General features: G+C 42.6%; 1 protein-coding gene across 1 annotated transcript; it reads left to right on the forward strand.

Moving 5' to 3' along the window:
- The first annotated feature begins 4,579 nt into the window (after positions 1–4,579).
- Positions 4,580–19,706, forward strand: NOBOX (NOBOX oogenesis homeobox). Its single transcript, XM_063322547.1, has 10 exons — positions 4,580–4,585; positions 5,469–6,294; positions 6,715–6,821; positions 7,350–7,468; positions 8,396–8,529; positions 14,987–15,423; positions 15,659–15,929; positions 16,497–16,843; positions 18,641–18,988; positions 19,571–19,706. The coding sequence occupies exons 1-6, from the start codon at positions 4,580–4,582 to the stop codon at positions 14,998–15,000; spliced, it is 1,206 nt and encodes a 401-aa protein (XP_063178617.1). The 3' UTR covers positions 15,001–15,423; positions 15,659–15,929; positions 16,497–16,843; positions 18,641–18,988; positions 19,571–19,706.
- The last annotated feature ends 1,100 nt before the right edge of the window (positions 19,707–20,806 follow it).

Raw genomic sequence — 20,806 nt, forward strand, 5'->3', positions numbered from 1 at the left:
TAAACATTTTAAAAGTCAAGAATTCTTTACTCTTTCAACTTCCACTCTCAAAATCAAGCAGGGATATTGTTCATTAGAGTCTCCCAAGGTGGTTTCTATGTTAAATTATGTATGTTCTTGTTAAAATTCTTGTTGAGATAGGAAACTTTAAGGCTGCTGCTGTTGTGACTGACAGGACTTCTATACTGTTTAACTAGTTGGATCAAAGGTTAACTTCTCCCTTTCACAGGTACAGGCTTTATTTCCTGTTGTCATTTATGTTTTTTTAATGTTTAGGAACATTTAAAGGTCAGCTTATGCTTTTAAGAATAAGTGTTCATACTCTGGTTGACTTGGATTTCTTCTATTTCAGATAAACCTCAACTTCTCACTATTTAGTTACATTTTTAGCCCCAGCACCATCCTGCCACCAAAATCCATAAACAAATCTGCACTGATTTGCTTCATGCTTTTTGAAACTGATTAACATCTCCTTGGTTTATACAAACTTAATCAAACTCATACAATATCACTTAAAACTGCACATTCACAAGACAGGAATAAAGTTGGCAGATTATCTGGTGTGTCCTATTACAGTCTTAATTATAAGTCAGGATCTCTCCCTACATTATCTAATGTGGATAACCTAATTTCCCAGAAAATCAGTATTAAACAGAAATGGAAGTGTAGTTTGTCAGCCAAATCCCTATACTTTTCTAGAAGATCCCCAAAGAAGGTCCACAGAATAGGAACACCGTATGAAATGCCAGTGTATCTTAAACAGCTGGCTGTAAATTGAAGCACAAAGAAACCGTAATCTTCCACAGGAACCTGTGGAGACTGATACATAGTGTATCTGGTGAAAAGAAATCTATATTTCTATACTGAAAAAGACAGACAACATTTACAGGGCAGCTACACTCATGTGTGTGGTAAGAACAGCAATGAAATACAAACATGAACTACATTTAAAAAGTTTTTTTGAGAATCTGAGAAATTTGTGGTTTACAAAAATCAAATGTTATGACTGCTGTTATTTTTTTCATACTAAAAGTTATATATAAAGATATATATGTGGCTCTAAAAAAAAAAAAAAGCTCACAGCCCTGGAGACCTATGTTGGTTCCTCCGAAAGGAAAATAAATTAAAGCATTCTCCACAGTTCTTATTCCCTTTCGTAATACTAGAAAAAGCTGACATTAGGACCAGAGTTCAGTAAATAAACACAACCTTGCTCAGAAACAGGAACCTCTAAAGCAGTTAGTGATTTTTATTTTTGCGCTTTTATCTAATATTGAAGAGGTCCCATCCCCTCTAAGATCAGAGCTGTGTTTTGTCAGCTGAATGCTGATAACAAATTAAATGCCATTTTAGCCACAATAACATTCCAGCCAGCATGTCTTGCATTTGGTGGCTGAACCAGGTGCACTGTTAGACTAATTATACTGTCTCCAAAATGCTGGCACACATGTTTCAGGTTACACTCATTTAACATAATGAAACTACTCTCAGGTGAAAGCATCTGCAGAAGCAGGACCTTCGATGCTAGAGCAAACCTCGAAACAAAGACAGGGTGTGTGGGGAAATGCACAGTAGGAGAATGGTGCTACGCCAGCACTGAGCTACTGAGCCAATAACCAAGATGAGGATGAAGGATGTTCTGTCTTGGTGCAGCAGAACACCATTAAGCAAATCTCATTCTTTAAGCAAACACTGTCTTTGCTGTTTATAGACACGCGAGTTGTGTTTACAGCCGGCTGCGCTTCACTTGGTGTAGGCAAAGCTGTACACAGAGGAGGCAAGAGGATTCTGGAACCATCGTGGCCTAAGGTGCAGCGCAGGTCTCTCGAACAACTGCACGTGAGAAGATGGAAGTCAGAAAAGCCAGGCTTGGTTGGCTCCTTCCCTCCATCTTGCATAGACACCTGCAAGGGCACAAAGCTGTTTTAAATGTTACCTGAGCAGATGACAACACTTGTAGTAGTGCGAGATCACTAGCTGCCTGGTACTGCTCTGTTAGGAGCCTGGGTTTTTGTAAGAATTGTTTTAAGGATTGAAAGGACACAAAACTACAGTGCCTACAAGCCAAGAAGTGCCATTTATTTCTTGCAACCACTAGTTTATGGAGAACCAGAAGCACTGCTAAATAACTGTGGCAAGAGCACATTAAAAAAAAAAAAAAAAAGAAAAAGAATCTGCCCTCCTGCCAGCTCACAAGGAAAGATAATGAGTTGCATCTCATTCATATTATGCCATCCAATTTTGTAACATCGGGGTTTCCAAGGCATGCTATTAGCGATATTTAAGCCCTTTCCTCACGGGAGCTGAACGGTCTCTCAGGGACCCTCAGACGTGCCAGAAACGCTTCTGCGCCCCCGGTGCGGGGGCCAGGTTTCTTCCCCGCTCGGAGCCCGGCTGTCTGTCCCCCCCAGACCGTGAGGGAGGAGAGGCCGCCTCGCCGCACGGCGGCCCGCGGAAGATGGCTCCCCCCGGCCGGGGACGCCTGAGGCGGGCAGAAGGCAGGCCGGCAACGCGAGCTCCCCGCAACCGCCACAACGGCCGCCGGTCCCCCTCCGCCGCGGCGGCGGGGCTGCGGCCCCGTTACCTGCGGCTGCTGGGGGAGCCCGCTCCCGGCGGCTGAGGTGAGTTGGTCGGGTAGCCTCGGCCCCGCTCTGCCCCATAGGGTTCCTGGCCGCCCAGGTGGTCTTGATGAGCCGGCCGGCGGCCGCCGTTCGAGCGAGGCTCGCCGTCGGGCGGGGCATTAACCGGCCCGGGCCGGAGGCTCCGCCACCGAGCCGGCATGGACGGGGGGGGCGCGGAGGAGGAGCGGGCGGCCGAAGGGCTGGGTAAGCGCCGGACAGCGGGGCTGGGGCGCCAGTTGTCATTAATGACCGAAGGAGGGGGGAGGCACCCGGCAATGAGCCTAATGAGCAGCCCCGGTGGAGGATAACGATCCCGTTGCCTCCTCCAGGCTGTTATCTGTGCGGTGGGCCCGCCGTGTGGGCTGTGACGGTGAGGGCCGGCAGCCCCTAGCCCCTGTCTCCCCGTCGCGGCCTTGGGCAGGCGGCCCCGCGTTACCCTGTCCCTGAGGGAAAGCCGTCATTTTGCCCGGAATCCCGGGGGGGAGGGGGGGTGTATTTTGGGCGATGGGCTGCTGCTCGCCCCGGTGCCTGTGTGGCCTTCGTGTCACCTGGCTTGTAAACGCCCCTGGCAAGCTGGTGCGAGGGTTGTGAGCTGGTGGTCTTCCCTTCGTGTCACACTAAGGGGTTCCCGCTGCCTCTGGGTGTCGAGGCTGCTGGCACTTAACACCTTCACCCACCGTTCAGTTTTCCTCCTCCTAGTCTGAGCTTGCATGGGTGAAGCTGATGTTTCTCCCTGTGCATGTGTTCAGGTTGCTTTGTACGAAATGCTACAAACAGCCTTAAAAATCTTGCTGTCACTGTGCAAGTGGTTTCCTGGTTCAAATATATGTTTAAGGAAGCGGTTGTGAGAAGGAAAAGAGGACTCTGCTTCCTGCTCGTGCACCTTCATCAGCTCAGGCATTCTATGCTACATATGTATGATGCTGGCAGTCAGTTAAATTCCCTTCTACTTAGGGTTACGATAATCTAAAAGTGGGACAAGGTGATGTTCAGTCTGGCCTCTTGTCATATGAATATTGGGAGAAAAGAGTGGTTTGATATGTCCCAATTTGTTACCGTGAAGGCCTGTCTTTCTCTCCGAACTTGATTTTCATTTCAGGTCTTTTCTTTGGCAGTCTCCACTTGTATGTCTGGCCTTTGCTATATGTTTTAGAAATAGAGACAGGAATTTACTTTCTCTTGAAGGAATATTCCTGTAGATGATAGAAAACTCCCAGGTGTCAGTCTCTTTTTCTGCTGCAGATACCAGGTACATACACAACTTTGAAATGCATTTTGTGATGTAAGTACATACTGGTGTTGCATAAAAATATGTAAAAAGCCTTCTCAAATCAAAGCACTAAGCTGAAAATGCTATTCCTGATTTGAGGCAGAGGGTGAGTGACAGAATGGATGACATGTGAAAATACCCGCTTTTTCACATAATGAGCAACATAAGCTCAGAGGCAGTGAGGAGGATGGTGGAAAAAGGAGTTATATAGAACATAGCCAGCTTCTGCCTTGCTCAGTTCTTGACCCTCCTCATCAGGATATTTTGTCTCATTTAACAGCAGTGGAAACTGTTGTTGCTTAACAAGATCAGATTATTATAGTTGCATAGTTTCCTGCTTCTGTCTCTTTCCCCTGCAACTAATTTTGGTTCTCTTAATCCTTAAATTAGAAGGTCTTGGAAGCAGCCTGGCGTTCCCTCATACTTTATGAAGATTCTCCCTCTGACTGGTGTTATGGGGCTCCTTCTTGATTAGCAATTGTTTAAGCAGGAAACAGTGAGGCAGAAAAGTCCTTTATTTTGGCATTGCACTAATATATATCAAAAGTAAGACAGAGCGAAATTAAATTATTTTAGATCCTTTCCCCCCAAAATTAAACAACCATGTTTCTCTGTAGGCACATACAACTAAAATGCTGCCAACGTTCTGCTCAAACTTTCCTTTTCCTCTTTCCAGACAGAGGCAGATATGTGGGTTTGGTTTTATTATTCTAATTTCTGTTCTTGAGAAACAGTAACTTTTTTTTTTTTTTTTTTTTTTTTAAGTAGCAGCAATCACACAGACTCACGTTCTGAGACAATCAGCAGATTTTCTTTTTTCTTCTTTTGGAAAGGTATATGCCAGCTGGGAAAGTATAATGCTTCTGTTGCCTATTTTAATTATTTCTCTTGCTGTGTTCTTTCTCACCTGTCTTCTACTATTAAATTTCTCTTATTGTAATGCAGTTTGTGCTTTTTGTTAAACTTGGTCAGACTTCTATTTTTGTCCTCAGCCAGCTATTTCATTACTTATCTTGTAAAGTCTGTCATTCATAAGTGTTGTGGCTGAAGCTGCAGAAAACTAATTTAAGGCAGTTATTAGAAGTTTGTACAATTAATTGGGTTTTTGCTTCATCAGCTTGAGTGTGATAGAAGCAGAAACCTCTATAAATCAAATAGTGATGTCATTTGCCAGATAATCACTGCTGACACAGGAGATGAGAATTTTGCTTGTATTTTTCGTTTGCTCATTTTAATAAGCTGACACTTAGTGTCTTGATAAGTTGTTGATTTTTGTTCTGTTCCTTATTCTAAAGACCTTTGTTATCCCCAGTGCTGTTTCCCCACTACTGTATTTGTAAAACACAACCTTCCCTTTATTCTCTGTGTCTAGAATTAATTCTTCCTGTAGTTTACAGTTGGTTGTTTTTGCAGGCATCTTCATTCTCAAAATGAGGCTTTTCTCAGCTCAGATGTTTGAATATCTCCGTGTTGACCATATCTCATTCTTTGCTGCTGCTTTCCTAGCAGCACTCTCCTGGTGACAGTCTTTATTTTGAACTCTCTAGTTCTTTTCACTGTTGGGTTTCGTTGTATAGTGTTTTCCTTCTCCCATAACTGAAACTTCCATTCCAGGCATACCCTTTTCCTCATGCCATCCAGGCACATCTGGCTTAAACAATGTGCCTGTGCTGTGGGGGGTTGTTGTTTTTCATTTTTTCCTTGTAGAGCCCAAGGACAATAAGGAGAAGACATTGCTGAATACTGAGCACTTTGTGGTAGGTGCCGATGCTGTCAGTGGGCATGGTACGGGGAGCAGTGTACTATCTGCATTCCAAAGCACAGCTATAAATGAAGAAGTTGAGGATACCTTGGGAACAGAAGATAGGATCAGCCCTGTAAATAAGGTGGAGGAAGATGGAAGATATTGCACCCTGCAGGCAACTGGGTCAGCTTCCCAAGACTCAGTGGCTCCTGACAGCCAGCTCGACCTTGCCTCAGTGTGTGGGCGGCTGTCAAGTTTCCTCAGTGACGTGAAGGCTGTGACCTCACTTTCTGTGGTTGAATTTGCACAGGAGCCCACAGGTCAGTCAGAGTCACATGAACAGTGTGAGAGCTATTACCCTGATGGGATTGAAAAGGAGGCAAAGAAGAAAAAAAGTAACATCAGAAGTGGAACGTGCCCTGAGAAAGCCTCTAGTGGAATCCCTGGAGACCTCTGCAGGCAGGATGTGTATGGCCCTGCTACTCACCGATCATCCAAATGTGCTTCAGCCAATGCTGCGGCTCAGCAATCCTACAAAGTGCCTTCAGTTCCGGAATCCAGAAGGAGCCATGATGGAACCAAGGGAAAAAAAGAGATACTTGAGAATCCAGAAATTCTACCACCAGTCAGGAAGAAGTCACGCACCTTCTATAGTGCAGGTAGATACCGGGGAACCCACTGGCAGACAGTGACACTTGTAGTGCCAATGGCGTTGATGTTTCTTTCACCATGCTGAAGGCACAGCATGGAGGTGCTGAACTGCCCTCACTGGTATTGCAGGGCATTCTATGCTATTAGATGTGTGAAGTCTTCTTCAAATAAAAGTTGCCGAGTGCCTTTTGTTTGAAGCATCACTAGCAATGCTCTTTGTTTTACTGTAGAAGAAGATTTTTATTTATTTTTGTGGTTTACTTAAAAAAAAAAACAACCCAAAACTTTTATGCTGTTCATGTATTTCTATAGTAAAAAGTATTCTGTTTTGGTTTTCCCCTGTCCTGTTTCTTTTGGGTTTTTTTTTGTTTTGTTTTCTTATCACATACTCCCCATCTCTCTCTCTTTGAACAATGCATCATTTCTAGAGCAGCTAGAAGAGTTGGAGAAGATGTTCCAGGAAGACCACTACCCCGACAATGAGAAGAGGAGGGAGATCGCAGCTGTGGTTGGTGTAACGCCACAGCGTATCATGGTAACGCTTGTGCAGTTAACAGTGCTGACTGGGTTCTCTGCAGAAAATTAACGGAGAGGGACTAAGGGAAGGAGGAGGAGCTTGAGTAGGAAGGAAAGAGTAGCTCATGAGTAAGGGGATAGAGGCTGCACCTGCCACTGATGACAAGAGATGGAAGAGAGCTCACAGGGGTGGACACTGCACAATCAACTACCTCACCCAAAATGGCAGTGGAGTCTGTGGTTGCGTATTCCATCTCTTCCCATTTCCTAAGATGAGATACACAATGGGTAGGTAAAAGAGGCTAAGGAGATTGCAGTTAATCTCTTTTATCTTGAAGGTCACGGGCAACTAAGGAAACTGGTGTTTGGGGGTATCTTTCTGCTATTATTCTTCTGTCTGTTTGCAATGAATCTTGCAGATTCTCTGGAAGAAAGGTTTCTGACCTCACCTGGTGATTTGTGGAGGCAGTCATTACTGAGTCGTTGCCTGTGTCTCCATGTGTAGATGGTTTCCTCTCCGAATGCATCCTTTCTTTCCATTTATCAGGTCTGGTTTCAGAATCGCAGGGCAAAGTGGCGGAAATCCGAGAAGTTGAGTGTGAAAAGCAACAAAAAACATCCAACATCATCAGCGCTGTCAGCCCCCTTTGAGTCAGATGGTTATGGGTGAGGAACTTAATCTGTTTTCTCATTTCTCCATAATAGATACCTAATAAATTCAATATATTCCTTTGCTATTTCCCCTTTACATTTAAGCTATGGAGAGCTGCCTGTTGAGTTGGACCTCAGCAGCCTGTTGGATTTCTGTCAAGTTGTAGTGGATCCTTTTAAAAGTGCTTTTGATTAACCTGTAGCACTGTTTTGAAATAAAACTGTTGAAGTTGCTCTGGCTGAAGTCATGTAGAGAGCAAGGGATGAGACAGAAAGGTCTGTGGAATCACCTATTCATTTTTAGTTTCTGTGAATGCATTGTCCAGGCACTTTGTGTGCAGTTGGGAATTCTTTTGTCCCAGTCCTTCTCCCACCATTGCTTTCCATTTCCCTGGATTTTCACTTGACAATGGAAATACTACTTGCTTAGATCAGTCTTACAAAGTCATGGGCTTCTTTGAAGAAATACAAGCTAGCAACTTTCATAGGTAAGCAGGAGACATATATTGGAGGGTGGGGGAAGGGAGTTTGTGAGGGGATAGATGGTCTTTCAAGGGGAAGGGAGTAAGTGAAGGAAGAAATTAGTCTCCACAGGGAGGCATTTATGGCAATCTGGAGCGAGAGTCTTCCTGTGAAGAAAACAGAATGAAAAGAGAAAAATTAAGTGAAAGATTGGAGACCACCTTACTGATTTCATTGCACTGTCCCCTGCTGCCTGTCCTTTCCACACTAGTGACCTGGGGCTGCTGCCCCCAATACTGTTGATACCGCATCCCTTGCACTGTTTCTCCTTGCACTCATAAGTCATCCAGTGCTTTCCCTTTCCACCTGCTAGTGATCTAGGATTTACCCATTGTAGGATAGTTAGAAAAGTGTATACTTTGTCGTAATGTCTTGTCTTGTCCTCTGGTCCATGCTCATACCCTTTATGCATACCTCCAGGACACCTCTTCTGCCCATGCCTCCATTGCCTGACATTTCTCATGACCAGCCTGCCATGCTGGATGTAGACACTACAGCTGGGAACTACTCCAGCCTGCTCAGTGGACATCCTGCACCACCTGCTGCCTCCTCAGGTGAGCGCTCTATCAGCACAAGTATTTTGCATAGCTGCAGCATTAGCTGGTGGTGCTGGTAGGTTCCCAAACCCTTTGGGGAAGGTCATGTGAGAGCCCTACGCCAGCAGTGCAGAAAGTGACACCAGGTTTAACAGCTCTCTGCTAATCAAGTATCTACCAGTTATGTACCAGCACAGTGCTACCTCCGTGCTAACACTAGAGCCAAGTTTGCAGTCCTTATTCATGCCCTAGCACAAGCCAGCAAGGAAATCTGAATATGACTTCATAAGGATATGTGCTTGGGGCATTCTTTCATAATAGCTGTTTGACACTGGTACTGCTTCTCTGAATGAGGATGAAAGTGTTATTCTGGTTATTATGCTCTTCATGGCAGATATGCACATCCCGTATTCTGGTTTAGGCTGTAACGTTCTGGCTACAACCTGTAGTCAAGTGAGCTGTGTGAGGAAGGTGCATTGTATAAACTGTTGGGTTGTAGAGCCTCCCTCAGGTACTCCCATATCTTTAAATCTCCAAAGGAAGTTCCTTGACTTCTCCAGCCAGTGCAATTTTCCATTTTGTGCAAGACCTTGAGGGAGTGAGACTGGTTGAGTTATTAAGCGTACAGCTGAATTTATTTGCTGGTGCAGTGTTGTTGAAAGTCAGTGGGGTGTGCTGTTTGACCAGTTTTCTACCTGAACTGCATTTAGACTTTAAAGATAGATGGCAACCAAAAAGAGAGGATTTGTTCAATTGTGTATTCATGTGTGGAGTATCAGACCATTCCCTAGAGTCAAGAATGTTCCCTAAAGCATTTCCTACATCTGTTTACATTTCCAAGTTGGCACAACTTGAAAATATTTCCAAAGTGATGAGGACTCCCAAGTAACAGGTGATAGGACAAGAGGAAATGGCCTCAAGTTGTGCCAGGGGAGGTTTAGATTGGATATTAGGAACAGTTTTTTCACCGAAAAAGGGTTATCAAGCATTGGAACAGGCTGCTTAGGGAAGTGGTTGGGTCACCATCCCAGAAGGTATTTAAAAGACAGGTAGACGTGGTGCTGAGGGACATGGTTTAGTGGTGGTTTTGGCAGTGTTACGTTAATGTTTGAACTCCGTGATCTGAAAGGTCCCTTCCAACCTATCCTATCCTATCCTATCCTATCCTATCCTATCCTATCCTATCCTATCCTATCCTATCCTATCCTATCCTATCCTATCCTATCCTACTTCACCACTTCCTTAGGGACGGATATCCCAAGCAGTAGGTGTGCTCACATGTGTTACTGTTTGTATTTTCCTGCTTCCCAGTGTCATTCATTCTTTTGAATTTCATGCCATCGTTTCTGCCCCCTCATTGTATTCTAAATATGCAGGGTTATCAGTATCAACAGCAGTTCTGTGCAAGTAATTTTCTAATAATGACTCAGACTTTAATGTATTTTTAATAGTACTGATACCTTAAAAGTATTTTGGCGCTGTAGAAAGCAACTATAAGATTGTGTCAATAGGCTTAGAATACTAATAAATAGATATGTATGCTAAAAGTATTTAATTGAGGTACTTTCTTGATGCCGTAATTTAGCACTTCTGTCATTTAAATTTGCCTCTCATAGTCTCAAGGCAAGGACTACTTCAGTCAAGCCTATAAGCTGCTTAACCAATATGTCTGTAATTCAGTTAGTTCCAGTTTTTCCACTTCTTGCAGCACAGTAAATATGGTCCAAGTGTTTGAATAATTCACCACTTTCCAGAATGATGAAGTTCTGCAGTCTGTTGAGCCTTGTGTTTAATTAGATGAAGACCAAGATTTTGCAAAATAATTAATTTAAAGGAAATAAACCAAATAGCCTCATATTTCTACACTTGTATTCAGAACTTTCCTGGTTCCTAAAGTACATCCGCAGACATGCTATTTAGTCAAGAGAGACTGTGTCTGTTAGAGATAAAAAGTTTCATTCAGGGAGGTGATCTTGTCATCTTTCTGTATTGAGCAATTTCTTTCTGGGGAATTTGCACACTGCGATGCAGTTCTCCATGTGGAAAACACAAGCAATCTTTCTGATAGGAAAGAAATGTCCCATCTGAATTCTTTGTACAACGTGTAAGGAAGAAAGAGGGCAAGTGAATGGCCCTGAGAGTGGACTAGGTACGTGAGAAAATTAACAATAAATATAGCTGGGTTTTTACTCCTTGAATCCTTTGAACTTGCTGCTGACTGCCACCTATTGCCTTTACCATGTATGCATCTAGCTTTTATGAAACACATGCTTCTTTACTTGTCTGAAACACCTGTATCCTCAGTGTTACGGATGGTGAAGATGAGAATGTACTTTATTTTGCTACATCTATGTGTGGGAACAAGCTTCCCCGTGTTCTCTTTAAATCACGCTGGGCAAGAAGGAACGAAATCTATTCGTGTCATTGAAAGCTGGTAAATACTTTCCAGATACAGATCTGTTTGGAAAAAAAAGTACCTTTTCTAAATCACTTTTCAGAAAAGAGGCATGCTGTGCTAATGCACGCAAACAGTGAGCTTTGGTGATTGCTTTAACCTGGTTTCCTGAGGGAAGGGAGGAACATGGTGTGTGTAATGAGCCACACACTCACTTTGTTTATGAAACCTACCCTGCCCTCCAAATTTGTTTAATCAAATTTGACGGAAGGTGGAAGTCTTAAAAATTACATTCCTACAAAAAAGGTCATCAATTTACAAGGCAAAAACAATTGCTTAGTAGAAGTGGCCCTTGTGAAAACCGCTCATGACAAGTTTCAGCAAAATAATTTGTGACCTGTGCGTAGTGGTGCAGTTGTACCCAGAGATTGTGGCCTACTGGAGTAGCTATTCAGGTGCTTTCCTTCGTAGGAGTGTGTTTAACCACTTTCAGCAGGACAAGCAAATGACTTAAGTGCGTGAGAATGGCAGGATCCTGTTACCTGACACCTTTGGAGAGTGTTCAGTGCTGCCTTTTCCATTGTTTTTCCTTGCTCTAGCCAGTAGTTCTGACTGAGTGTTGGCTTGTGGGTTCTTTTTTTTTATGTCACACTGTTTTGTACAGTTCTCCGAACAAGCTGATTAAAAATGCCAGCAAGTCGTATTTGAGATATATTCTACCTTGCTGGCAGTTATGGCTTCTGATTTTGATATTAGCCACACTACTTGCTATAAGAGCCTTTTGTGCTTTAAAAATTCAATCTTGAGCTTGCTTTGATATTAGAATTGTTTTTTTAATACCTTTGCTAGACAGCTTGCTTTAAAATAATGGAGGGCTTTTTTTGACATTTGTAGTTATTTGAAGTTTTTCTTGTTTTTCTGAGATTTCTTACAGATATATATCTGTGATTCATTGACTTAAAACATTGGCTTAAGTTTTCTTTAGAGTTGACCCTTTAGAAAGAAAAGTTGCTTTCTATGCCTCTGGTTTGTGGGAGAAGATTTTTCTGCCCCATGGGTGGTCTTGCAGGTAATGATTTTGTTTTATGTGGCTGTCTTGCTAAGGACACATGTCAGGAGCCCAGCCTGTACTGGTAGCTCTTATGCAAATAGCAAGATGATTATTCAGTGGCAGAGATGGGATTGAAATGGAAGTGTTGGGAGCAATTGGATGAAGTTGGATGTGATCTGTCAAAGAATGGTAAATAAATGACAAGCTCTAATGATTTCACTTATAGGACTGGCTTTTGAACAATTTATTTTGAAGCTGGTGATGTGTAGCTGACACAGCAAGCAAGAGTCATGCCTTTTAAACAAGTGGTAGGTTCTGGCCACCTGAAAATACAGAAGAAGATCTGACTGACAGACTTCTCAAAGCAATGCAGTTAGAGACTGACGGTGGTTTACTGATTTTCAGTCCATTAAATAAAGAATGCCATTGCTCCTAAGTTTAATTAATATTTTCTCTACTTTCAAGATGTTATTTACAAGAGAAATGTGTTTTCTCATAATTTCAAGAAGAGGACGTATCTATGAAAAACTTTGTGATGGCCTTTAATGTTCCAGTAAATGCTGCAATTACACAGGCATGTTTCATTTAAAGAAACTTGATTGGATAGTCTATGACGTAGAGACTCGTAGTAATAGAGCCTTTCGCTGAACTCTTGATTTGATGCTTGAGAAAGCAGCCCTAGCAAGTAGACCATCTGAGATTAGACTGGTTGCTCAGCCTGTAAATGACATCAGCTGCATTGTGCCCAACACTGGGCTTGTTAAACGGTTAGAATCATGGTCTATGGCATCCTAAACAGTCTGCAAGCAGCCACATAGTTAACTGCGTGAATCATTGCAGGCATCTCATGCCAAGGCCTTTTAGCTTCAACGTAATAAGTGCTTGACTAAGGAAGTCTTGTATGGCTGGTGTCAAGAGGAAGGGCTTCTATGCACATAGATGTCACTCAGACAATGAATCTTGAACACATGATCTGGTCTGTTGACAACGGTGAAAGCAGCTTCCTAGAACATTTGAAAACCACGTTTCCACAGCTGAAACCACAGTTGAAACCATGCCCTACTGTAAGTTCATAGATACCTCTCTAGAATAGGCGTCAGTCTCCTTCAAGACTGGTGAAAGATTGAAATCACAGTCATCGCAACAGAAATATACAGATCCATTTTTGTTATTTTAAGACTCTGTCCCATTCATTGGAAGCTATTTGCATTAAAGAATGGGTCTCTCAACTCTATTAGGAGGTTGAAGAAGCAGCTATAGTAGGGGGAAGACAGCTGTGTAGCTGAAGAATTACAATAGCCATTTTTGAGTCAAGACAAGTGTAGCGCCAGGGCTGGTTCAGAGATCTGAAGCTGCAAATTATTAAATTATTCTCCAGAAATTCCCAAGGTTGTCTCATGGACTGAAAAAACAGGAATAGTGGAAGTGATAAACAAAAAATCCTACTGCTACATTCCCATGTTTACTGGCAAGCCTTCTGAGGATATCTCTCTACATCAGTGTCAGGAAAAGCAACAGAATTGCAAAATATAAGTATCATCTCAAGCCAGTGATCTGAATTCATCATTGAAGAAGATGCTGGAATCTTCTGTAATAGCAGATAATAGCAGTAATATCTGTTAGCAGAAATTACTTCTTTGGGAATTGTTTATTCTTACTGCATTTGTGGTTTTATTCAGAAGATACAAATCCAGTGGCTTTCTTAGAAAAGACTGAGAGGAAACTTTAGAAAAGGCTGAACCAGCTCTTTGGAGGCTGAGTGTGCTGTCTGCACTGTCTCATTGCCTGAGGGTCCTATTGCCGTGATCCGCAAAGATTATCTGCATTAAGTGTTGCATATATTTCAAAGAACAGAACTTAATTCTTAGTAGGTGGGTTTAGAAGTGATTTCCTGGACCATGTTGTTAAAACTGCATGTATTCATCCTGAGCAAGACTAAAGACATCTGCAGAATATCTAGTACTACTGTCATTATTGAACTAAAGCTTTATCAGGGTATAGACTGTTTTTCAGGTAAGTTGTGCTACCTTATGATAATTGTGTGAACTGCTACATTCTGGGACAGAATGGTTAGGAGAACCAGTCCAAATTAAGGCTTTAAAAAAATCAGAAGAGATCTTCAGCTTCATTTCTGGCTAAGCCATTTTGACTTGCAATGAAACTAAATGCTGTCTTGACTAGTGCGTTGTTGTGTGGGACTAGATCTGTGCTGTGTCAAAAAACAGGAATGTGACAGATACACCATAGATGCTGCCTGACATGTAGAAGTAGTATGTTCAAATAGAAAAATTAAACTGCTGAAAATTGCCTGGGCATGTGAATGCTTTAGAGATGCCATCCTAGATTTTGCTCTAGTTCTGTAAATGAGCTCCAATTCGGGGCTATTCAAGTTTTCATTGAAACGTCAGGAATCCCTCTTTCCTAAGTTGCAGAGGTGGAAAAAAAACTGAATGTGGGCAGATGCAATAAGATAGGCACATTTGCACAGCACACTGGGAAATCTGAGACATGGTGCTGCAAGGTGTTGAAATGGAATCTCCTTATCAACTCTCTGGGCATGCATACCAGAAGTCTCTAAAGGTAGCTCATGCTTGCTGGCTGCTTTATTTTGAGATTTTATGTTTAAGGCCCTTGAGTCACACCTGGTGGAGTACATTTGATGTTACTCTGTATGCCTGCAAGAGCAAAGCACAGCTGTAAAATATCCATGCTACTAGCTTTCCCTGAATGCTTTGCAATGTGTGGGAGTATACCAACTTTACCTGAGCAGTCAGTAATAGGGTCTCATATCTGCCTCATCCTTGTGCTGGTTCAGCCTAACTAGACTTGAAAAATCATTTCAAATTGTGTCATGCACACCTGATGGTTACACCTCTCAAGAGAGAAAACATTTGCTATTTGGCATAAGAAAAGACAATCTTGTTCTGTTGCACTATGTGCAAGGTTCTTGAATGTGTATACTTGCTACTCTGGATCACCAGGATACATGATTCTGACCTTTTCATTCCTATATTGTCCTCTTTCCACAGAGGCTGTTCTTTAGGAAACTGTTCCTCTCTCCTTTTCCAGCAGTGACTGAGGAGACAGGTCACCAAACAAGATTCTAGCAACCAAATGGTGTTGGTTTCCTTTTCCATCTCCCAGCTTCTTTTTCACAAGACCCTTCAGCTGACATCTCTGCATTTTGTTTTTTGGCATGGCTCATCAGAGGCCAAACCAGGAGTGAAAATTTGGTTGAAAAATGGCCTAGACAGCAGATCTCTAAAGGCACATTTTTGTTTCTTTCAAACCACAGTTATATTTTTCAAAAGGGTAATCTGTGCAGCACACTCTTCCCAGAGGACAGTAGAGACAGAAGATGGCTGGGGGATTGTTCCTGGCTTTTTTCCAGGAAGTACTTTTGCTTCATTTGGCTGCCTTCTTGAGAGCTGAATAAATCCAGTATGCAGAGACTGAAATCATGAAGGTAATTTTATTTAACCAATAAACATCATCCTCTGTTCCAGAGAGCTTGCTACTACTCCCTTTTGCTTCCCAGCAGCAATGCTGGTACTTGTTTACTTTTATTCCCATCAGTTAACCTCCAGTCTTTCACTGACATCTTGCTTTTTTGTTCTGCCACTCCTGTCACTTCCTTTGCTTGCTCCTTTTAATTTTCAATCTGAGAGCATGCTATGACAGTCTCTTCTTTTTATTCACAGTCCCTTCAGCAGCAGGAATGGTGGCCTCTTGTGAAGCAGTTCAGACAAAGGCGTTCCCACAGCTCAACCTTAGTTCCAGCGGAACGGAGCGCTTCCCTAGTCTTCCCAGCCCTCCACCCATCCGCAGGGCCAGCCTACCTCTCAGTCTGTCCTTCAACCCCCAGAATCATATTGTTCCCTTGATGCTGGACTCTCCCAACAGTGAATGCAGCTTGTCCACTCAGGAAAATGGCTCCAGGGCGGCCTTCACTTACAGCATCCAGAATCAAGGGTAGGAATAGATGTGATTGTCCTTGAGGGAGATGAAAAATGTGAACCCTGGGAGGCTGAAGGTGGGACATGGGACAAGGAAATAGGTGGGAGCATAAATGAGAAGTTAGATGTGGGAGTGAGAATGTCCTTTAAATGGAGTATGGAAAAGGGTGTAATGTGAATAGTAGGACAGGGCATCCGCTATCAGAAAAGCGATACCTTTAATCCGAGTGCCTTCAGAGTTGCATGCCTGTCATGTGAAATTGGGGTTCAGAAGCAGAGTGAAAAGGAATCCTTGAGAGAGGGTGGGGTGTGCTTTGGGGTGTGATTTGGAGAGTGGGAAGAAATGAAGGAAAGGTAATCCCCACTAGTGCGCATTGTTAAAGAAATCTGCTGTGAAAGCACTTGGCTCAAGTGGTTTCTGTTGGCCTTGTCCTGTGCCTGGCATTTGGGAGGAAGGGCTGGAGTCAGATCAGGGTTGGAGAAGCTGTCAAGGGGAAGATGTAACAGTTGTTTATTGTACAGGTTGCTGTAGCTGTTGACTATACTTTAATCTCTGAATTGCTTCTCTCCTTGCTCTCTGCAGTTTGAGTTCACCAGTCTCCTGCAATTACCCTGAGCAGCTGGAGTTGGCAGGCAACCTAGAGACCGCATACTGTCAGTACAGCAACCAGGGTGGAATTTACCAGCTGTCCCAATATCCCCAGCAGCACCAGCTCTCCCAGTTCCACCATCTGCCAGGTCACCTGGTCAGCAATGTGCTCTCCAGTGTCAGCCTCGCTCCTACAGCACCCACTGAGTCCCATACGGCTTTCCTCGCCTTACCTGGTAACAGTGGAGTTGCAACCTTTGGGACAGCAGGAGCCACGCAAGACTACGTACAAAACCACATGGGGGGACAGCTCTCGTTACAGCAGCCAAGTGGAAACTTGGGTAAATTTCTGAAATCTTTTGGCATCCCGCCTCTCTGGAGTAACTGAACAATACCCTGAAACATTCAGTAAAACTACTGCTCATCCTGATAACTGTGACAGAAAGAAGGAATGTGCATATGTATGCACAAATATGTGAGCCGTTAATTTAAATCAAAAGTTACTACATAGGGTGCATGTCAGAGAGAGTGTTACCATGTGATTATGTCAGGTAGTGCAATGGTTTTGTCTGTAATGGACAGAAAACTTTTCTCTTTGGGGAGTGTACTGTTGTGCAAATTAACACGCCTTTGGTATATGTGGGTGGGGGTCAAGGGTGCAAAGTGAGAAAGGCACCACTGCAAATGGAATAGTTGAAGACAGCAAGAAAAACAAGCTTCTAACTCGGCTGGGCTTTTGCAGACACCACTTTGAAAGAATATTATATATCCTAGGGTAGTGCAGAAGAATAGAGTCAGAGGCCAACAGAGCATGGATGTAGCTTCTTCTTCTTCTTCTTCTGACATGAATTTGCAATACCACTTAGATTAAAGCACTTGAGCATAATTTTCTAAAAAGTAACTAAGTAAAAATGGCATTGTCAGTCTCCTTGTCTTGTGTCAGGGATTTATATTTTGAAGTTGTTCAAGCCCAAGTACAACCAAAAGATAAATTATTGCAGTTTATTTCTTTGGACTGTCAGGTTCGTTAAATTAAGCTCATAGCCTAAAAAAAATACATCTCTGCTGTTATCACATAAGAGAATAGAGTTCTCAGACCACAGATGCTGCTCCTGTTTTTGTACCATTTTTGTGGACCTTGTCAGGGAGAGAAGCCTGACTCACAGGTTGATGGGTGCAAGCTGGTTCATGTTCGTACTGTTCATGGTTAATATTCTCCAGAATAGGTTGGCAGCACCCATGCTATCAGCACACTTGGCCTGGTTCTCCTCTCTGGTTGTAAGGCATAATTGTTATTTTCTGTGGTTTTTCAGTTTGAAGTGCCAGAGGTAATGAGAGGGCTGTGTCCCAGCGCACCAAATTAATGTTTTTATAGCATGATATAGCCAGAAGTGTGTGTTGCATGCCTTGGGGCATGGAGTGCAAGCATAAAAGGGATGTGTGAATGTGCAAGCCTTGTTAGGACTAATAAAGTTGGAGGACTGTTAAGAAACAGAGGCAGAGTTGATGTCTTTTATTCCATATTTGTGTTCAAGGAAGGGATCCTATGGCTGTTATGCAGTGTGGACAACCAGGGCCTGGGCTTCCAGAAAGTGCAGTGGGGAGAGAACCAATCTGTCAGTGTAGACACACCTGTAATTCTTACTTCAGCAAGTGAGCAGTTTAGTTGAATTACAGATACTAATTAAAAAACATTCCTGCTTCCTGGATTGCATCCTTTAATAAAGGAAAGTGAAGATTAAGCATCCAGTTTATGCTTTGCGGAGTTAACTTGGAAAATAGGAGTGGAGTAAAAAAATTGGGAGGTGTGTATCTTTAATATCATTACATCCACTCAGCATCTGTGCTGAACTACCTTCACGTTTTTTAAGATTATAAGAATGCTATGAACTTCTGAAGTTTTTCCTCCTAATAATGATGCTCTGGATTAATACACTGCAATGTAAACAACAAAGTTAACCTTCATATCTGTGTGACGTCTGCTCTATTGCAGTAACCATTAAGGCATAACTGCAATACTGTATTTGCACTGAGCGTGCTGTCTTAAGCACAACATACACATTTTTACATATACATGTTTTTAATCCTCCTTTCCTTATTTTCATAATTTTGTCTTTTCTTTCTTGCTTTTTCCTCAGCAGGCGCTACTGCCTATCAAGCTGTCTCTTGGCATGATTTCTACACGCAGGGAGCTCCATTCTCGAATCAGTTGCACTCACGAATGCCGTTTTCCAGCACAGCAGGAGGACAGTACTTCACGGAGCAGATTTCCTACACTCAGCCACCTTGCCTGCCCTCTTCTCCATATTTCCTTCAAGTGCCCAATGGAACAACGCTGGGATCCATGCCACATACTGGAAAGCAAAAGGGAGGGACACCACCAGACCAGAGTTTACACCACCACCACCAAACAGAGCCAGAGTTGTCATCGCTTGCTGAGAGAGAGGAAGTAGAAAGTGGCAGCAAGAAAGGAGAGACTATTGTTGGTAACTGAAAGGACAGTTGATTTTTTTTGGAGAAGCGGGGGGTAAGGCAAGAGTTCCAAGACAGCAGTAGCTCCTCTGAATGCAGAATCAAAACTGTGGCATGAATGGGAATGGAACTTTTTTTTTTTTTTTTTCCTGGGTTGCTGTCCAAGATAGGTCCAGTTATCCTATATCTAGTTCTTAGATTCATCTGTTTTTAGAAATGGAGACTTATAGGTCAGTAAAAGAGATGGCAAAGTTCTGTCCTCTGTCAGACATCATCTGTTGTGAGCTGAATGGCTACACAGGGCTGATCATTTCTAAGATTTACCAAGGCATATACCCCTCTCTTCAAGGAAGCAAGTTCTTGAGCAAGAAGAGAGGAAGGGGAAGGGAGAGCTTTGTGTTTGGATTTCCATTTTCAGTTTTACGTTCTGGAAACAAATTACCTTATTCTAGATTCATTGAGGGTGTCATATGCCTTAAATATTGTTTGTGTGTATGTGTGTCTGATTTTGAAATATAAAACATTTGAAAAAATTCAAGTTGTTCTGTGTCTTGTGAGATCACATTTTCTCATGAATCTGTTTGGTTTTCCTTTAGATATTAAAGAAGAAACTAATGACTGATGCTGCACTCTGAGGAAAAAAAAAAACACAAAGGAAGAGGAAACATTACCATTTTAAAAACTGCAAAATAAGAAGAGAAAAAGAGAGATGAGAAAAGTAATATTTGCAACAGAAGCATTTTTTAGTTCTTTGGTTTGTATTTTTTTTTTGTTGTTGTTGCCATGATTATTTTCCTGCTGAGGAAAGAAGCAGGGAAATTACAATCAATAAAACCTTCTTGTCTCTTGTTTTTTGCAAATCTCCTGACTTTATTCTTCTTAATGAATTCCAGTCTTGAGGAGCTCACAGTCAGGAAAGAGCTGATACAGGCACCGGAGCCCCATAGGTAGGTAGAAATTCCAGATCATGAAAGAGTCAGAAGGTATGGCTGGTATCCTGGAATATGTGGGAAGGGGGCCCAGGAAGAATAAGACGTAAGCAAAACAGGAGGAGGAACCCCAGCAGCTACACCAAATTTTAGGGACTCCAGATAGTGCAAGAAGTGTCATGGGAAGTCCAGCATTGGTTTGGTGTTTGCTAGCCTTGAATTACTTTTTTTTAAAAAAAAAAAATCAATATAAAACTATAACAATGAATGGCAGCAAAACTGTAACTATAAATGCCAGCAGGGTGAACAGATCTCTGTCACATATCAATTGGTTTAGCGTCCTGTTTGAACTGTAGATGGGTTTGAATACCTGAGGATTGTATTGTTCAAAATTTTTTACAAAGTAGTTGATAAATATTTGGTGGGTACCGCTTTCTTGTGATACTTGGTCATCATCTCTGGGACAGACTCAACAGTTTATTGCTGAGGTGGCTCAGTTATTTCAAAAGAGGTTAACCGTCTTTTTCAGTTAACAGTAACTGTGGACGGTTTATGTGTGTATGCCTTGCATTTACGTCTGCATCCTGTCGGGATGTATTGCAGTTTAATCTGACAGGATGTTTCATAACTGGGTCTTTTCTCTTGCATTCCTCAAATCTTAGCATGTGAATATCACGCTTCAGCGTTAGCAGGAGTAGTTGTGTAGAGCAAATGATCTTGGCTTGATAGTCTCAGCTTCTGCTTTACCTGGGACTGTCAGCCTGAGAAATAGATAAAATACATCTCTGAAATCAGTCGTCAGCTGTGGTAGCAGAGGACTCAAGTGAAGACTGTTTATTCTGGTACAATAAATGGCTGCAGGCCCTAGGAACCGTGGTTCCCAAATGAGCTTTAACCACCTGA

Source organism: Chroicocephalus ridibundus, chromosome 1, assembly GCF_963924245.1.
Source record: "Chroicocephalus ridibundus chromosome 1, bChrRid1.1, whole genome shotgun sequence".
Taxonomy (NCBI): Eukaryota; Metazoa; Chordata; class Aves; order Charadriiformes; family Laridae; genus Chroicocephalus; species Chroicocephalus ridibundus.